This window comes from Microcaecilia unicolor, chromosome 13 (genome assembly GCF_901765095.1).
Source record: "Microcaecilia unicolor chromosome 13, aMicUni1.1, whole genome shotgun sequence".
Lineage (NCBI taxonomy): Eukaryota > Metazoa > Chordata > Amphibia > Gymnophiona > Siphonopidae > Microcaecilia > Microcaecilia unicolor.
Window position 1 is genome coordinate 5447999 of NC_044043.1, and position 20569 is coordinate 5468567.

At 41.3% G+C, this 20569-nt stretch overlaps 1 protein-coding gene across 1 annotated transcript in view; it reads right to left on the minus strand.

The window, feature by feature from the left end:
* The window catches only part of LIG3 (DNA ligase 3), a 158693-nt gene that overhangs the window by 23601 nt on the left and 114523 nt on the right, over window positions 1-20569 (minus strand). The window contains exons 14-16 of the mRNA XM_030222374.1: window positions 13056-13179; window positions 8542-8684; window positions 3607-3681 (exon numbers count right to left, since the gene is read on the minus strand). Coding sequence (XP_030078234.1) covers window positions 3607-3681; window positions 8542-8684; window positions 13056-13179 — 342 coding nt within the window. The remainder of the gene's footprint in view (window positions 1-3606; window positions 3682-8541; window positions 8685-13055; window positions 13180-20569) is intronic.

Here is a 20569-nt window from a genome sequence, read left to right on the forward strand (position 1 = left end):
AGGTGTTTTATATATCTTATTCATTGATTGATCGATTGGGATTTATTAACTGCCTTTATGAAAAGATTCACCCAAGGCGCTGTACAGCAGGTACAGTTTAACATGAAACTTACAATTTTAACAGCATAACAATAATAAAATAACCAAGAATAGACATACATACAAAAAATGATATAAATTTGAAAACAGTAAATTGAAACCTAATAATAGAACTATTGTGAAACAGTATCAAAAATATACACATTTACCAGCACTGGAATTCAAGTACCAGAGATATAATACAGTGTTAGCATAATACTAATAATACACCTAATAAGCATGCATTAGAACATTCAACTACCATAGATAGAATGCTAAAGATTTTCTACAATACGGCTTATCATATAGCTGAGAGACCAAGAGCAGATACATGTTGGGAACAAGATGCGTGGTAGAGTCAATCTGATGGTTAGCTAAACTCAAGGCAAGTTCGTTGTATATTTAAGTAAGATAAAGGAACAGATCTAAGTTAGTCAGCCTTATTTTCGAAAGTGATGGGTGCCCATATTTCGACCCAAATCGGGAGATGGGCACCCAAATCGGTATAATCGAAAGCCGATTTTGGGCACCTTCAACTGCAACCAAGAGCAGATACATGTTGGGAACAAGATGCGTGGTAGAGTCAATCTGATGGTTAGCTAAACTCAAGGCAAGTTCGTTGTATATTTAAGTAAGATAAAGGAACAGATCTAAGTTAGTCAGCCTTATTTTCGAAAGTGATGGGTGCCCATATTTCGACCCAAATCGGTATAATCGAAAGCCGATTTTGGGCACCTTCAACTGCAACCAAGAGCAGATACATGTTGGGAACAAGATGCGTGGTAGAGTCAATCTGATGGTTAGCTAAACTCAAGGCAAGTTCGTTGTATATTTAAGTAAGATAAAGGAACAGATCTAAGTTAGTCAGCCTTATTTTCGAAAGTGATGGGTGCCCATATTTAAACCCAAATCGGGAGATGGGCACCCAAATCGGTATAATCGAAAGCCGATTTTGGGCACCTTCAACTGCAATCTGTCACGGGAACGAACAAAATAGACGGGGGTGTGTCGGAGGCGTGGTGAAGGCGGGACTGGGGCGTGTTTATCAGCCGAGCAGAGATGGGCGCCCTCGGCCGATAATGGAAAAAAGAAAAGCGTTTTTAGCGAGAAGTTGGGTCACTTTTTCTGGACCCTTTTTTTCTCACGAACAAGCCCCCCAAAAGTGCCCCAACTGCCCAGATGACCACCGGAGGGAATCGGGGATGACCTCCCCTAATTCCCCCAGTGGTCACTAACTCCCTCCCACCAAAAAAAAAAATAAAGAACTTTAAAAACTTTTTTTGCCAGCCTGTATGCCAGCCTCAAATGCCACATACCCAGCTCCATCACAGCAGTATGCAGGTCCCTGGAGCAGTTGTTAGTGGGTGCAGTGGACTTCACCCAGGTGGATCCAGGCCCACCCCCCCCCCTACCTATTACACTTGTGGTGGTAAATGGGACCAAACCGCCCCCAAAACCCACTGTACCCACATGTAGGTGCCCCCCTTCAGCCATAAGGGTTATGGTAATGGTGTAGAGTTGTGGGCAGTGGGTTTTTTTTTTGGGGGGGGGGGATTTGAGGGGCTCAGCACCAAAAGGAAGGGAGCTATGGACTTGGGAGGTATTTTACTTTTTATTTTAACTTGTTACAAGTGCCCCCTAGGGTGCCCGGTTGGTGTCCTGGCATGTGAGGGGGACCAGTGCACTACGAATCCTGGCCCCTCCCACGACCCAATGCCTTGGATTTGTTCGTTTTTGAGCTGGGCGCCTTCAGTTTCCATTATCGCTGAAAAACGAAACCGCCCAGCTCAAATCCGCATACATCCAATGCATTTGCCCGGCACAAACCGTATTATCGAAAAAAAAGATGGGCGGCCATTTTTTTCAAAAATACGGTCCATCCCGCCCCTTCACGTACCCGTTCTCGGACATAGATGCCCATGGAGATGGGCATTCGCGTTCGATTATGCCCCTCGGTGTGTGTAACAAGCTAGTCAGTCACCCTATGTATTAAAGGCTTGGGAGAAGAGTCAGGCTTGTACCTGCTTCCTGAAGTAGGGGTAGTCTCGAGTTATACGTAGCCCTCTGAGAGTAAATTCCAGAGCGTGGGGGCTACTCCTGAGAAGGCTCACTAGCGGGTATCACATTGTACAATTTCTTTTGATAAGGGTACAGATAGTGATGATCCTTGAGAGGCCCTTAGAGGTCTGAAAGGTGTGTAAAGGGCTACGTTATTCTTTAAGTACTCTGGCCCATTTTGTATGAGGACCTGCAGATTTTGCAGGAAGGGTGTGATGTGGTCACGCTACTTGAAGCCTTCTAACAGTCGTGCTGTATCATTCTGAATTAGATGGAGCTGATATAGACTCTTTTCGGTTTGGCTAGTGTACAGGGCATTACAGTAGTCTAGTCGTGAAATTATCATGGCATGGACCACTGTGGTCAGACTCGTCTTTTCAATATATGGAGAGAGATTTCGTAGCTGCCGTAGGTGATAGAGACAACTTTCAAAGGTTTGTTTGAATTTGTGGGATCAGAGTGAGTGATGAGCCTTAGCAGTATCCCAAGATTCCTGACCTGTGATTTTAGGGGGCGTTCATAATTCCCAAAAGGTATTTTGAAGTTGTATTTGTCCACTTGTGTTTGGCACCCAAAGAATCTGTGTTTTATTTGGGTTTATTTGTTGTTTGCCAATTCCTGAGTTGCAATTAGGCAGGGAGTCAGTTTACTCAGAGCTGTGGGAATGGGTAGTTGCAAATCATCAGCATAGATGTCGAATTTTGTGTCCCCTGACCAAAGCAGCTCTGCCACCTCTCCCCTTTCAGATCCTTCATTTTATCTGACATTTTAATTTTAATAAAGCACCTTTCTGGTGGTAAAGGGAATGGTCAAATAAGTAATAGTCGCATGGGAGTTCTAGGAAAAGTTGTGTTTCCTGCACCTCAGTCTGACAGGACCCCCAATTACTGGTGTGCTAAAAACAGAACAAAAATAAGATCTAAGCAAGCTGTATCCCATTCCTAGCCAGCATTACCTATCTATATAAAGGTGAGTAGAACTGCACAGAGAAAATGCTGGCGATCATATGTAGTGCAAGATATTAGCAGAGAGATGATGTGCAGCCATCTCACAGCACCAAAAATATTATTTTAAAACTTTTTACATGCAGTCAATCCTGTTTGTTCTCAGCAGTTTAAAATGCAACACACATTCAAACAAGAATGCATCCTAACACCAGAAAAAATATGAAAATACATAATTACACTTTTCTGATATGTTGCATTTATTTTCAGATGGTTAAACAGAAAAACTAAGTAGTGAGCAAGGCCAGAACAAAATTTGCATAAAGAGTGCTTTAAGTTATCTGAAATTAAACAAACGTTCTTCAAAACAAGAAGCTAAATGGAACCAGACCAAAGGCATGCTCAAAACAGTGTGTTCGTGGATGTTTTCTGATATCAGGAACATTTTTCCCAACCTAATATTAAGAAGAGTATTCAACGTCCCATGCCATGCATCTTCAAAGTGCTGAAGCCAGCCTTCCCTTACCTTTGGATTCTGGATAATAAAGTCTGGATAATAGTTCTTATTAATTTTTAACCAGTCTGGAATTTTGCTTGCATCCTGGAAAAGAAGAGAGGGGATAATACGTAACTATGTGGAAGATCAGCGTGCTCAGTGTCAATGTAGTGCTTTAAAACCGCTGTTTCCCCCGAAATAGGGTTCAATGCAGCACACAGAAATACAAGAAATAAACATTTCAAAGCCCAAATCAATACAATAGTAAAGCAATATTAGATATCTTGATATTTCCAAATAACAATTTTATATTTCGGATCGCCCAAACAAGTACATTTTTAGCATTTTACAAAATTTCAAATAATTTTGCTCTATCCGAATACGTAATGGAAAAGAATTCCATAAAGGAAAAATAACAGCACAGAAAACTGTATCAACTACCCTAACCCCCCCTCCCCACCACACACATTTTTCTAAAAACAGGAGGGCACAGAATTAATTGATCTTGTAAATGAGAATGACGACCAAACAGTGATTTTGAAACCATATCTATAAAAGCTGAGAGGTAGAACCATGAACAATTTGGAACAGTAAACAAGCTGTCTAAAATAATACATGTTCATTGCCAGGTTACCAGTGTAATTTTACCATATAACTTGAGTCACTGACATACTTATGCACCCTAAAAATGAATCTTTCTGCAGTGTTCTAAATAAACGGAAGTTTCCTCAGATATCTTGAATTCAACCCTAAGTAAGAACACTGCAATAGTCCAGATGCGGAAGGTATCAGCATCTGAAACAGAAGTGCAAATGCTTTTTGCTTTTTTTTTTTTTGGTTTGTGTCTGCTTTATCACCAGATTACCAGTAGTACTGTATAATACATAGTAACATAGTAGATGACGGCAGAAAAAGACCTGCACGGTCCATCCAGTCTGCCCAAGATAAATTCATATGTGCTACTTTTTTATTTGTACTGTCCTCTTCAGTGCACAGACCGTATAAGTCTGGCCAGCCCTATCCCCGCCTCCCAACCACCAACCCCGCCTCCCAACCACCAGCTCTGGCACAGACCGTATAAGTCTGGCCAGCCCTATCCCCGCCTCCCAACCACCAACCCCGCCTCCCAACCACCAGCTCTGGCACAGACCGTATAAGTCTGCCCAGCACTATCCCCGCCTCCCAACCACCAACCCCGCCTCCAAACCACCAGCTCTGGCACAGACCGTATAAGTCTGCCCAGCAATAATATTTATGAAGTTAATCCTTTATACAGGCAAAGTGTCGAAACATGTTGAGCTGAGTGAATACTAGTGTATAAGCAGAGACTACATGCTGGTCTGAATTTATTTACTTATTGGGAATAAAGATTTGTACATTTGGGCTGTTTTTGTTTTGGATTGTTTATACTATGCTTACTACTTTGCCTCTTTGGTTTGGTGTGACGTGACCATGGCATTTAAACCTTGAGATAAGGATGTCCACTTGCAGGAACTATTACAAGCACCCCAGTCATTTGAAGATATGGGGGAGAACCTGGATTTGAATAAGTAAAGCTGACTCCTTTGCACAAAAATACAATCAGGATAGACTTATTTCAAGGTACCTGATACAGAAATTCCTTCTATTAGACAGTGATTGTGAAAAAGGAATGGGGTTTTGAAACTAGAGGTTGATTGAAACTGCTTTTTTCAGTTTCGTCCGAAAACAAATCTGCTACCAAAACTAACATTTTAAGCTGAAACCAAAACTGCAGCCGAAACTTATCGCCTGGTCTTGGCTTTAGTTGAAACCGAAAACTAAAGTTTGGTTGTGTGAATATAAACCAATGAGGCTCAGTGGGGATCGTCAGAGCTTGCAGTTGGCAGCTAAACTACTACTACTACTACTACTAAGCATTTCTATAGCGCTGCCAGGGTTACGCAGCGCTGTACAAGTTTAAACATGGGGAGGACAGTCCCTGCTCTAGAGAGCTTACAATCTAAAGGTAACAAACTAAGTAGTCAGTGTAGGTATCATGAATGGGGAAGGTGGTTAGGCGCCAAAAGCAAGGGAGAAGAGATGGGCCTTGAGTAAGGACTTGAAAATGGGGAGGGAGGGCGCATGGCGTATGGGCTCAGGAAGTCTGTTCCAGGCATAAGGTGATGCGAGGCAGGAGATTATTATCCTCCAGTCCCAGGAACTGCAAGCACAGGCTGACAACTGGGAGAGCCATTTTAGCAAGGACTTCTCAACAAGTCCGGCACGTTTAAGTTCCCAAGTCAATGCTGATGTAGTGAAATATCCTTTGATACAGGTACTTTGTGAGAACATGCAAAGAAAATAAAAATTAAATTAAATTATGATTACTAGACTTTTTATGCGTACCCAAACTTTGTATTTTCTTATAAAACCGATTAAGGACAAGCACAATATAGAGTCTTACTAAAATAGGGTAAAGGAGTCCAGACACTAGCCTACACTTGGACACTGGGTGAATCTCTTCATAAACACAGTTAATAAATCACAATAAATAAATAAGAAAGTATACTAACCGAAAACAAATTGCAACAGGTTCCTTTCTCATAGACCTAGCTGCTACATGCCACAAGTTTGATTAAAATGCTGCATCTTCATTATATCTAAGAAAACCCCAAGCCAGAATATCTATCTATATATATGTATGTATAAATATAATTTAAATAATGAAAGACCATATTTTACCTCCAAGCATAATACCTCTTTATACAGAGACCTCAGCTAATGAAGACAAACTAAAAGCCACAGGGGCTCATTTTCAAAAGAGAGAAATGTCCAAAACGTGGCATACATCTGCATTTGGATGTTTTTCTCACAAAAACCTCCAAATTGATATTTTCAAAACCAATCTTTAGATGTTTTTCTATGAAGTCCGTCAGAGGTGTGCTCAAATCACAAGGGGGTATATGTCAGGGGCACGTTAAGGGCAGGATCTGGGTGTTCCTAAGACTTGGGTGTTTTTCAGCCATAATGGAACAAAACAAAACTGTCCAGGACTAAAACTAAGACATTTTGAGCTAGACCAATTTTCATAATTAATAAGGCACAAAAAGGTGCCCTAAATGCCCAGATGACCACTGGAGGGAATCAGGGATGACCTCCAACCCCCCCCCCCCCCTCAAAAAATGTGATTAAAAACATTATTTACCAGCCTCAGGTGTTATACTGAGGTCCATTAGAGCAGCATGAAGGTCCTTGGAGTAGTCTAGTGGTGGGTGCAGTGCAATGTAGACAGATGGACCCAGGCCCATACCTCCCACTACCTGTTACACTTGTGATGGAAACTGTGAGCTCTTCAAAACTCATCAGAAACCTACTTGTACCCACATATAAGCGCCCCCTTCAACCATAAGGGCTATTGTAGAAGTGTACAGTTGAGGGTAGTGAGTTTTGGGTGGGACAAGATATGGGAGCAATGGTGAGATGTGTAACTGGGAGCATTTATTTGAAGGGTGCCCCACTACTCTCTTGGGACGTCTTGTGTGACCAGTCTACTAAGAATGCTGGCTCCTCCTCCATTCCAATGGCTTGATTTTGTGCGTTTTTCACTTGGACTTTTTTTTTTCCTCAAAAATGGACCAAAAAAATAAACACACAGAGCACAAAAACATCTAGCAAATTGCCATTTTCGGAAAAAAAAAAAAAAAAGACTTTTCTCTTTTGAAAATGGTTATATTTCCCACTTGAATTTTGGACTTTTTAGCAAGATGTCCAAAGATGGACTTAGACGTCATAATGAAAATATCCCTCACAGTGCTTTTACGATGGCTGACTTTGACATATTTGGAGTGACAGCTGATGTCATATATCCATAGAGAGGCTAATTCCTAAGGAGCTTATCATCCAAAATTTACAGACTTAAATTCCTGCTAAGTTTTTGTATCAAAAGCATTTATTTGGAGCACTCTATTTACTATTCAAACTACTATGCAAGATTATACCTGCATTTTCCTGGATTGGCCATTGTTGGAAACAGAATGCTGGGCTTGATGGACCTTTGGTCTGTCCCAGTGTGGCAATACTTATGTACTTGTAATCACATTACACACATATAAAGAATGCAACCAACTGTCTTACAATCTTTTGTTCATGTCAGCTCTACTCTAAAAACGGTTGTTTTGATCTCTTGCGGCAGTTTTGTAATATTGCCACTAGAGGTCATGGCAGCCATTTTGAGAGCAAAGCCAGCATGGGAAGGATCAATTGGGGACCACACCAGCACTGACTGCACCCCTAGACCTCCATGGATTGTAAGATAGGAATAAATGGGGCATCTACAGGTAGGCGAGGGAAGGGGGGGAGAAAAGGCAACTCCTGGGTGGAAAGATTTTAGAAATCTTTTCAATAACTAACTTTCCAGGTTTTTCTCAGCTAGGTTTTCCATGTTGGTGCTGCTGAACGACATCACTCTCATTGGGATGATTCTTCCTGCTTGTAGTTAGAGAATGTATGTTCTTCCAAGTTTATTTAAAATTTACTATCCTGCCCTATGGGAAGCCTTCAGGACGGCTTACAATGTAAATAATACATTTTGAAAGATGCATGGGATAAACACAAAGGAATCCTGTATAGAAGGAATGGATCTATGGAATCTTAGCGGACACTGGGTGACGCCGGTATATGGAGAATAAAACCGGTGCAGGGCGGACTTCTACGGTCTGTGCCCTGAGAAAGGCAGGGACAAATCAAACTCGGATATACATATAAAGTATTACATACCACGTAAAATGAGTTTATCTTGTTGGGCAGACTGGATGGACTGTTCAGGTCTTTATCTGCCATCATTTACTATGTTACTACTTTAGATAGAACAAATACACGTAGAACAGGATGGGAAGGTGATCACAGTGCGATTGGCAGCTGGAAGGTATAGTATATGAGGGGACAATCCTAATTGCACTATCATTGCCAGCCTGCTCCAGAAAGGGAAACCTTTTAAATACACACCTTGCTGATCTTCACCATATCCAGCTCCTTCTGCAAGCGAGCAAGTGTGGCATCATCAAAACCACCGGAACACTTGGTCACCGTACACCACTTTTGACTACTGGGATCATAACAGCCCATGAGAAAGACTGACATCATTCCACCTGCAATAGGGAAATATGAGTTAGCTGGGAGCACTACAAAGTAGGGCCAACCTCTTTAGGCTTATTTACATATTCAACTTTTGCACATTTAGAATAAGACTCTGTTAACCAGCGCAGTCAAAACTCTGAAAATGAAATACTTTCATAGCAAGAGACAGACATTTTTAGTTTACAAAACTAGAAAGCAGAGCTTTTCTCTCTCTCGGCGATACATACCTCATGTTTTGTGAACTGTGTTTAGCTGTCCACATTCTCTACTGTACTACTACTACTATTTAGCATTTTTATAGCGCTACACAGCGTACGCAGCTAGTGGCCAATGCTTAAAATAGCACAGATCAAATTGGAGATAGTGTTTATCCTAAGTTCTCCCACACCTTTAAAAACATTTTTAATTTATCATTTATCAATACATTTACAAGTATTAACACTTGTGAATGAAACAGATACAAAAAAGTCTTTAGAAATCAAAGACTAAACAATATAAAAGTATAACAACACAGCCCACTATAAAAGGAGGGAGTTAGGTCCATACAGATGAGATCCTTATAGGAAACAAAGCACTTATGAAGAAGAAAGGCCCTTAATGTGATAATCCTCATCTAAAGTCCGATACAACCAATTAAAGAAGTTAGACATTACCAGATACAAATCTTCTTCAGGTCTAAAAAAAGACCTCAGTTGTTCTGGACTAAAGAATACATTTATAAAGCTATGTTGCCCCTCAAAAACAAACGAGACTAACATGTAGCCAGTTCAGAGTTTTCCCACTCAAGATGATTCCAGGATTTTATTAATGGATCATTTTTTGTCTCTTGAATTTCCTCTAATGATATTTTAATAAGAATATAATAAATCTGGTTCAAAGGAGGAATAGTCTCAGGGGTAAATTTCAATATTTCAACAAGTTATTTTTTAAAAGCATTCAAAGGGGAAACTCCAAAGGCCTTAGGAAAATTCAGGAGACGAAGATTAAGTCTCTGATTACAGGTTTCTATTTGCTCTAGCTTTCTATGCAACATCATTTTATCTTTAACAATGGTAGTTGTCAAATCCTGTAATGATTTCACCTCTTCCTTAACGCCAGAGATTTGAATAGTAAATTCCACCTTAGTCCCCTGCAGACTCTTAGATAGCTTTGATAAGATGCTGACCCCAGCAGTTACTGTTTTGCCCATAAACAAATCAATTTTCTAAGCAGTTTCTGTGGATGTGGAGGGGCATACCTGAAAGGGCATCCAAGACAAAACAGAGAAGTCCAGCTCATAATATCCAAAACGGATGTCCATGTCACATGTATTTTCCAACAGAAAATTGTCGGTATTTCCTGTTTGAAAACATGTGAGATGGACATTCATGTGCATTTGTATCCCACATTTTCCCACCTCTTTGCAGGTTCAATGTGGCTTACAATACATCATGAATGGTGGAAATGCATGAGAAAGTATACATTTAGTAATAACAGAAGGATTTTGGGACGTCCAATATATGAACAGCAGAAAAGTAGGGACAAGGACATCTATCTGGCAAAATAATGGCCACACAAATGTCCCTGAAGAGCAGAGGGGCAGCCTAGTGGTTAGTGCAGTGGACTTCAAACCACGGGAATCAGGTTCAAATCCCACTCTTACTTTGTAATTGTGAGCCTTTCAGGAACAGAAAAATTCATACTGTATCTGAGTATACACCACTTCAATAGCCTACAGGCTTACAGGTAGCTTAATACATTAAGGTACATGGTACAATAGGTATTTTTCTGTTTCTGGAAGACTCACAATAAAAAAAAAATAAAAGCGTTAAAAGTGGGATTTCAACCTGGGTTCCTTCTTTCAAAGTCCACTATACTAACCCACTAGGCTACACCTCAGACTTGGTTCTTGCTTTGTTATGAAAGCCTATAATACCTGAAGCTGTCAGAGTCTGGTATCACCTTTCAGTTTCACTTTAAGTGGAGGGGAACAGCAACTACTGGGGATTAAGGGGGGTGTCATGTTTTAATCCCTCCAGTGGTCGGCCGCTCAATCAGAATTTACTCAAGGCAGTGTACAGTAAGAATAAATCAAACGTAAGCATTACAATTTTTTTTTAAATTTGGATTTTGCTCACACCTTTTTAAGTAGTAGCTCAAGGTGAGTTACATTCAGGTACTCTGGATATTTCTCTGTCCCAGGAGGGCCCACAATCTAAGTTTGTACCTGAGGCAATGGAGGGTTAATTGACTTGTCCAAGATCACAAGGAGCAGCAGTGGGATTTGAACCAGCCACCTCTGGATTGCAAGACTGGTGCTCTAACATTAGGATACTCCTGCACTAGCAGCATTCCATATAGAAGTCTGCCCTTGCAGATCAGCAATGCGGCCGCGCAGGCTTCTGTTTCTGTGAGTCTGACGTCCTGCACATATGTGCAGGACGTCAGACTCACAGAAACAGAAGCCTGCGCGGCCGCATTGCTGATCTGCAAGGGCAGGCTTCTACATGGAATGTTGCTAGTGGAATAGCAACATTCATTCCATGTAGAATCTCAACTAGTAGCAACATTCCATGAAGAATCTCAAATATTTATTTAGATTTTGCTCACACCTTTTTCAGTAGTAGCTCAAGGTGGGTTACATTCAGGTACTCTGGATATTTCTCTGTCACAGGAAGCCTCACAATCTCAGTTTGTACCTGAGGCAATGGAGGGTTAAGTGACTTGCCCAAGATCACAAGGAGCAGCAGTGGGATTTGAACCGGCCACCTCTGGATTGCAAGACCGGTGCTGTAACCACTAGGCCACTCCTCCACTTGTTATTCTTTAGGGTTCTACATGGAAAGTTGCTACTGTTTGAGATTCTGCATGGAATCTTGTCACTCTTTAGGATTCCAGAATCTTGCTATTCTTTGGGGTTCTACATGGAATCTTGTCACTCTTTAGGATTCCAGAATCTTGCTGCTCTTTGGGGGTTCCACATGGAATGTTGGTATTATGTAAGATTCTGAATGGAATCTTTATTTAATTATTTAGATTTTGCTCACACCTTTTTCAGTAGTAGCTCAAGGTGAGTTACATTCAGGTACACTGGATAGTTCTCTGTCCCAGGAGGACTCACAATCTAAGTTTGTACCTGAGACGATGGATGCGACTAAATAGGTCTAACTGAGGACATCCTTCTTTTTAGGTTTGGACCTTTCTTCCTGTTCAGAAATTGTTGCTGGACATCCTGATTTTGGGGCCCTCCCTACTCTTGCCCAAAACACACCCACCTTGCTTATTTGGGCATACTGCAGCTGGAGGTTCCTTTTCTGCCTCTGCAAAATTGGGACTTGGACATTTCAAGCACATGGACGTCCATTTGGGCATTATGAGCTGTCCATATGCTTTGAAAATAAAGCTCCATAGTTTTTTTTACTCCTGTAAATCTGCTTTTTGAAAACTGCCCACCATCAATGAGGCTGAAAGTTAAATGCGTTGTTTCTAGCAAAAAAGGTGCCGGTATTCAAATGCCAGGCCACACTTCAGGGGTGGGGTGATCACTGAGGGACCCACCCCACAATAGCCAGGCCCCCTGAAACAGTCACAGAATCCATGACAAGGCAGAATTGGTGTGTAGAGCCTGAGCTCTTTCATTAAAACTTGGGGTCCATGGGTCAAATTTAGCAGACGATGGAAAAGGTGCCAGTACTCAAATGCCAGTCCACCCTTCAGGGGTGGGGTGATCACTGAGGGACCCACTCCACAATAACCAGGCCCCCTGCAACCACTCAAAGAGTCTATGACAAGGCAGAATTGGTGTGTAGAGCCTGAGCTCTTTCATTAAAACTTGGGGTCCATGGGTCAAATTTAGCAGACGATGGAAAAGGTGCCAGTACTCAAATGCCAGTCCACCCTTCAGGGGTGGGGTGATCACTGAGGGACCCACTCCACAATAACCAGGCCCCCTGCAACCACTCAAAGAGTCTATGACAAGGCAGAATTGGTGTGTAGAGCCTGAGCTCTTTCATTAAAACTTGGGGACCATGGATCAATTTTAGCAGACAATGGAAAAGGTGCCGGTACTCAGTACCCCCTCAAAAAAAGCCCTGTCTAGAACACACACATTTTTAGATGCATTGAGAATATATTTTTCCAGGGACATGCTTACATCAGAAGAGAACATGTTCATTGCTAAATTACATTCCAGAGCTTCATGCACATCCTTCTAGCAAATTCCACCTACAGAAAAAGTATTTGAAAGTGACCAGATAGACTTTGTATTCGTAGCAATTTTCAAAGCGAAAGCGGACACCTACTTTTCCTTTGAGAACTGGGGCAAAGTCTATGGCCAAAAATTACGCATGGTTTCTGATTCAATGTGGACAAGTTTGAAAGCAACTGAGAAGTGAACGACCAACCTTTAGAGCCCTGTCCATAAAAAGCTCCTAGCACTGAAAGATCTGCTGTATCAGCCATTGCACCCTCATTCAGATAATCCTTCTTTACTTTCAGCCAGTGGCGTTTTCCTGGTTCATAAATACTCTGCATAAAAGAATGAATGTGAAACACAGCATTTAATTTAAGAACAGTACTTATAACCCTCCCTTTCAATCAATGTTAGTACAAAACAGATAGCAAAAATAAAAACACAATCGAATATAACAAAGGACACACACGCACCCCCAGATTCTATAAATGGCGACTAAAGTTCCGTGCAAAAATCTGCACGTGTAGCCAATTTGCGCACGGAACTTATTAGGTTAACAAGCCAATCAGCGCCAATAATTGGATGTTAACAAGCAATTATTGGCACTAATTGGGACCAATTCAGATTTATGTGCTTAACTTGCTAAGTGTATTCTATAAAGTGATGCACACAAATCGGACAGTGCGTATCTCAAAAGGAGGCATGACCAGTGTTATAGAATATGTGGGTTACAGAGGATGGGCAGACTGGATGGGTCATATGGCCTTTATCTGCCGTCATGTTTCTATGCCCGATCCACACCTAAATTAGTAGTGTGCTTTTACACCAGGTTTTAGTTGACATAAATGGCCGCTACTAAATTTGTCACAGGAATGGGTGCTACGCATATTCAATAAACTGCGCCTAACTCTATAGGCTAGTGCTAAGCGCGTTTTTTTCCAGCTCTGATTTTTTTTGGTGCCATATATAGAATCAAGTCCATAGGAGGTCATTTTCAACAGGCTGCCTAAAGTTAGGTGCCGGGATGATGTGTGCTAAGTGCAAATTCTATAATGGCAGTTGTGCGCAGAATTGATGTAGAATACTAGTCTGTCTACATTTATACGCCCAACTTTAGATGCGAGCACTTACGTTAGCTCAATAGATGGTGTAAAATGCTCGTGCCTGACTATAGACAGGTGTATAAAGGCTAGTATTCTAAAACCCACAGATGTAACTACCTGTCACACCCCTGACCTGCCCATGCCCCTATCCAAAATATAGAACAGGAAAAGTTCTCTACAATGACGAATCACAGAAGGCAAAAGTAGAGACTAATAGACGATTCACCACTGGAGACGTGAGTCCAACAGTCTTTATTATATCAGAGATAACGACCCGACACAGGCCGTGTTTCGACGTTAAAAAGCGTCTGCATCAGGGGTCAATAAATACACCAAGTAATGAATGCAAAACGAAGAGTCCTACTTGTATATGTGTTGTCAACTCACTGATCACGTAGCACCAAACAGAATATGCTGGATACAAACTCCCAGGGCCACACCCCCTTTGGAGTTGCACATTCTAGAATTTGAGTACACAATTTATAGCATATCGACTAAAGGCAGTTATGCACATAACTGCTAACTGGTGCCAATTAAGACCAATTATAGCCAATTATTTCTCATTAACACCAATTATCAGCTCACTATTAAATTATGTGAACAACTGACCTTATTCTATAACTTGTGCGTGCAAATTTGAGCAAGCAACTTCCTAGAATTAGGGGGATCAAGTACAAGATAAAAGCTACTCTCATAATTGAGCAGTCCACAGAAACTGGACAAAACAAGTTTTCAGTAACTGGCGAAGAGAGAAACAACCAGAACTTCATTTTAAATCAAAAGGTGGAATATTCCAGATCTCCAGAACAGCCAAAGAAAAACACTGCAATTTCATTAGTACTAAATGATAATACCCAAGACTAGGAATTTTAAAATTACACATCTACCGTGATTAGACAATAATGACACAACCTATCACCCAGACATGTTAGTCCATTTGCATCATATGCACACAAAGCCACTCACAAGCTTAAAATGAATCCTCCCCATTTGAATAGTAACCAATTTTGAAAGAAGTGTTAACTGTCTTAAGAACATAAGAATAGCCATATTGGGCCAGACGAGTGGTCCATCGAGACCAGTACCCTACTTACAACAGCGGCCATCCAGGTCTCAAGTAACTGTCACCTATTACATGTAATAATAATAGCAGCAGCACGGGCTGTTATTTCTTTAATAACAAAGGTATAACGCACTGCAACAGTCCAGATAACAATACAGTCGTCCAGACCGCTGTATGAATCTCCTGGGGTTGTAAACATACAAATCTAAGCTTAAACCATGATGTTTTACCCACAGCATCCCCCTGTTTATCTATATTTTTCCTTGGGTCCAAAATGACACCTAGACTCTGCACCTAAGTACTCATAAGGCTTACCCATAGAACTGATTGTATTTATTCCTAAATAACAATTTACTATTGTTATTCTGGTAATAAAATTGCAAGTTTTACGTCAAACTATATCTGCAGTATACCGTCTTGGGTGAATCTCTTCACAAAGGCAGTTAATAAATTCCAATAAATAAAACAAAGATCATGCAATAGCTTGCTTTAACACAGAAGGAAAAAAAAACCCCTTCAATAAAGATTCTAATATCACTTCTCAAAAACGTAACACTAATATCCAGCAAGTCTAAGTAGCCACGCAAGACAGGGATCCATAATAACCAAGTAGTATTTTATCAGGTCTGTATCAGGAGAATAAAAACAACAACAAAAAACTTACCCGCTTCCCCATACCACTCAAACTAACCGTTAAAGAAAGTTTGTATATCACTCCTTTTGGACTAAAAAATTCTAAGAGAAAAGGCAATCTGCTATCTGAGGACATATTCCTAACTGATAATTGAATTAGACTCCCCAAATATAACGGGGCATAGCCACGAAATATTAGAAAAGTCATAGAACAGAGTTTAAAAATAATTCGATCCCTAACCAGCAGCCTAACAGCAGAGAAGCTGAAACATAACTGGAAGAACATAGTAACATAGTAGATGACGGCAGAGAAAGACCCGCACAGTCCATCCAGTCTGCCCAATAAGATAAACTCATATGTGCTACTTTATGTGTATACCTGACCTTGATTTGTATCTGCCATTTTCAGGGCACAGACCTTAGAAGTCTGCCCAGCACTAGCCCCGCCTCCCACCATCGGCTCTGCCACCCAATCTCTGCTAAGCTTCTATAGATAAATTAAACGTGCTGCAGTGTTCTGCAATGTTTGAGGTTTCCTAAGACGACCTTCATTTAGGCACAGATACCAAACATTGCAGCAATCCAAATGAGATAAGACACGAGAATGTACCAGTAACCTATAAGAAGAAAATGTGAAAATTTTTTTTAAATCATTCTCAGTTTCCTCAGTCATAGTCAGCGATTTAATATGGGGTTCAAATGTAAGATGCTCATCGAAGGTGACGCTCAATACTTTTAATTGTTTTTCCAAATGAAAAGGTGTTTCTTGTACCATAAGAACATAAGAGTAGCCATACTGGGTCAGAACAATGGTCCATCTAGCCCAGTATCCTGTTTTCCAAGCCAGGTCACATGTACCTGGTAGAAACCCAAATCGTGGCAACACTCCATACTACAAATCCCAGGGCAAGCAGTTGCTTCCCATGTCTGTCTCAATAGCACACTATGAACTTTTTCTCCAGGAATTTGTCCAAACCTTTTTTAAACCCAGATTCGCTAACCACTATTACCAGCGAAGAGTTCTAGAGCTTAACTATTCGTTGAGTGAAAAAATATTCACTCCTATTTGTTTTAAAAGTATTTCCATGTAACTTCCTCGAGTGTCCCCTAGTCTTTGTACTTTTGGAACGAGAAAAAAATTGATTTACTTCCAGGGGCGTAGCTACGGGTGGGCCTGGGTGGGCCTAGGCCCACCCAATCTCAGCTCAGGCCCACCCAGTTTGCCCTGACAGGCGCCAGACTGCATTGGGAGTGGACACTGGACAGCCTTTAGTTCTGCCGTAGTTCGCAGAAAAGCAGCAGCTCTCCTGTCCTCGCTCGTGTTTATTTTTTTGTGTGTGGGTTGGGTCCACTCCAGGGAAGTCGGTCGCTCTAGCGTCACATCGCTGGCACTGCTGCTCTCACTCCGATGTCGGCCTCACTAGCATCACACATCGCTGCTGCTCTCACTCCGACGTCAGCCTCATACGGTGACCAGAACTGAACGCAATACTCAAGGTGTGGACGCACCATGGAGCGATACAAAGGCATTATAGTATTTTCGGTCTTATTCACCATCCCTTTCCTAATAATTCCTAGCATCCTGTTTGCTTTTCTGGCCACCACCACACACTGAGCAGAAGATTTCAGCATATTATCTATGACGACACCCAGATCTTTTTCGTGAGCGCTGACCCCCAAGGTGGAACCTAGCATCAGGTAACTGTGATTCAGATTATTCTTCCCAATGTGCATCACCTTGCATTTGTCCACATTAAATTTCATCTGCCATTTGGATGCCCAGTCTTCTAATTTCCTAAGGTCTTCCTGTAATATTTTATAGTCCGCACGTGTTTTAACAACAAATCTGATCACCTCAATTGTCATTCAAATTTCCATATCATTTATAAATATGTTAAACAGTACCGGTCCCAGTACAGATTCCTGCAGCACTCCACTGTTCACCCTCCTCCATTGAGAGAAATGACCATTTAACCCTACCCTTTGTTTTCTGTCCAATAACCAATTCCTAATCCACACTTTTGGTGGATTATCCCTTGCCACTTATCCCATAATTTTCTCAGGAGTCTCTCATGAGGAACTTTATCAAAATCATGAGAAAATCATGATCTAGATATACTACATAAACTGGCTCAACTTTATCCACATGTTTATTTACACCTTCAAAGAGATGAAGCAAACTGGTGAGGCGAGACTTCCCTCAGCTGAACCCATGCCGAGTCTGTCCCATTAAACCATATTTGTCTACCTGTTCTATAATTTTATTCTTTGTAATAGTTTCCACTATTTTGCCCGGAACCGACATCAGGCTTACCCAGTCTATAATTTCCCAGATCAAACCTAGAACCCTTTTTAAATATCGGCGTCATATTAGCCACCCTCCAATCCACAGGTACTATGGACGATTTTAACGACAGGTTACATATTACTAACAGTAGATCAGCAATTTCATGCTTGAGTTCTTTGCGTACCCTTGGATGTATGCCATCCGGTCCTGGTGATTTACTACTATTTAATTTGTCAATCTGGCTAAGTACATCTTCCAGGTTCACCAAGATTTCATTCAATTCCTCCGCATCATCACCCTTGAAAACCATTTCCGGTACAGGCAGATCTCTTATATCTTCTTCCATAAAGACAGAAGCAAAGAATTCATTCAGTTTCTCCGCTATGGCCTTGTCCTCCGAGTGACCCTTTTGTTTCCAAAAAAGGTTTAAGAATTCCCCAAAAACAAAAAATTTGGTTTTATCATTGTTTACTTTCAACTTAAAAACAGTTACCCAGCTGGAAAGATTATTAACACCCTTCTCTATTACTTGCAATATTTAATGTGTAATGATTTAACAAAAGGTATAGTAATGGTCACGTCGTCTGCACATATGTATGTATGTTTGATATCCCGCTGACACCAGTCGAATGGCTAACTGTGCCATAATTAAGTTAAATAATATGGGAGACAGAGGCGAACCCTGCGGAATGCCATCATCCACTTCTACAACAACGTCTTCATCTCATCTGATTATTGGGACACTTCAGAGTGTCAGATCTCCAGCTACAGCTGAAGGTCAAGAGTGAGCACTGCCTGTGACAAGGCAAAACATCTGCTGTTCCAGTTGTCCTAGAGAAGAAAGAGACTTACATTACCTACTCAGGTTCTACAAGTCAAGATCTGTAATCACTATCCTACCAGGCAGGAACAGGGGGCATTTTGCTATAGCGGAGTGCTATAGGGAGTGTGTGTTTATTCTAACTGATACCCGACTAGTGTTTATTCTAGCATTTAAAGAACTTTTATTCTAATCTTAAGAACATAATAGCCATACTGGGGCAGATCAATGGTCCATCTAGTCAAGTATCCTGCTTCCAGCAGTGGCCAATCAAGATCATAAGTACCTGGCAGAATCCCAACTAGTAGAAACATTAAACACTACCAATTCCAGGGAAAGCAGTGGCTTCCCCATTTCTATCTTAATGGCAGACTAAGGACTTATCCTTCAGGAACTTGTCCAAATCTCTCTCTCTCTCTTTCTTTTTAACCCAGATCTGTAATCGCTGTTACTAATTGTCTGTTCTGTCACATTCTTTTCTGTATTCTATCCCTGTACATAAATTATTTTGCTATTGTTATTAATTTATCAATATATGTCCAGAGGGATACGGAACTAGGGTTTTTCCAGAATCCTATATGCCTTTATCCTAGTGGTGATCACTGGTACCCTCACATAACACCCACACTGAAAAGGGTCCTTCCCTTCTTCATGAAGGATAGTAATCCCCACCACCTGCAAAGCATATGGCAGTTCTTGATTTATTAGATCATTATAGGGTTACCATATTTGCCCTGAGAAAATAAGAGAAAACAAAATATCATACCGCCCGCCTGTCACCTTGACCCCCCCCCCCCCTAAGACAGACACAGCTCCTCTCCCCCCCATGTATATCCCCTTTGGCCTCCTCAATCTTTTTTTCCAGCTTCCCTCCACCCACCTGACTCCATACACATCCCCTTCCCTCCCCTCCTGTACCTTATTTAAGTGCTCTGGTGGTCTAGTGGCCTCTTCACGGTAGGAAAGAACCCCATCTTTCCTGCCCTGTGTGGCTGCAAACCTGTCTTGCTCCCGAATCCACTTCAAAATGACTGCCGAGAGTTCAAGCAGTGACTTTGCAAGACTTCTGCAGAAGTTTCGCGAGGTCGCCGCATCAACTCTCAGCAGCCATTTTGAAGCGGCTCTGGGAGCAAGACTATAAATGGATATGCCAGGGTGGATGGGATTTGAGGAGAATGGGTAGGAAAGAAGACAGAACTAGGCTCTGCTGTGCCTTCTAGAGGCTATCTGTTAATGCTGTAGGCTGTAACAGTTAAGTATGAACCTCTGACAGAAAGTTCAAGTTTAAAACTACATCACCAAAGCACACAGCAAAATAATGTTCACTTACCCAGAGAAATGTCCTCTTTTCTCAGAACTCCTCAGAAAAGAAGCAGCAACAACAACAACAAAAAGACTATCAAGTAGTTTAATATGGTATCTATCTCCAAAGTTATGGGAAGAACCAGTCAGTCAGCATGAAAAATCCATAAAATCAATCTTGCAACGAACAAACTTTCAAGCTGGAATAGGGCATCAAACTGAACTAAGCACTCAAAGTGGTCAACTTAATTGGAAACTGGTTGACTAACAGATGACAGGATGGCAAATAGAGTTTGCTCACAGGAAAGGAAAGGTGAATAGTGAAGTGCCTCAAGGATCAGTACTGGGCCCAATTCTATTTAAAATATTTGTGAGCGGCATTGCTGAATGGTTAGGTTTGTTTTTTGCAGGTGACATGAAGATATGCAACAGAATGGACACCTCAGAGGAAGTAGAAAACATGAGAAGGAATCTATGAAAATTAGGTCAAAGGTCTGGCAGTTAAAATTTAATACTA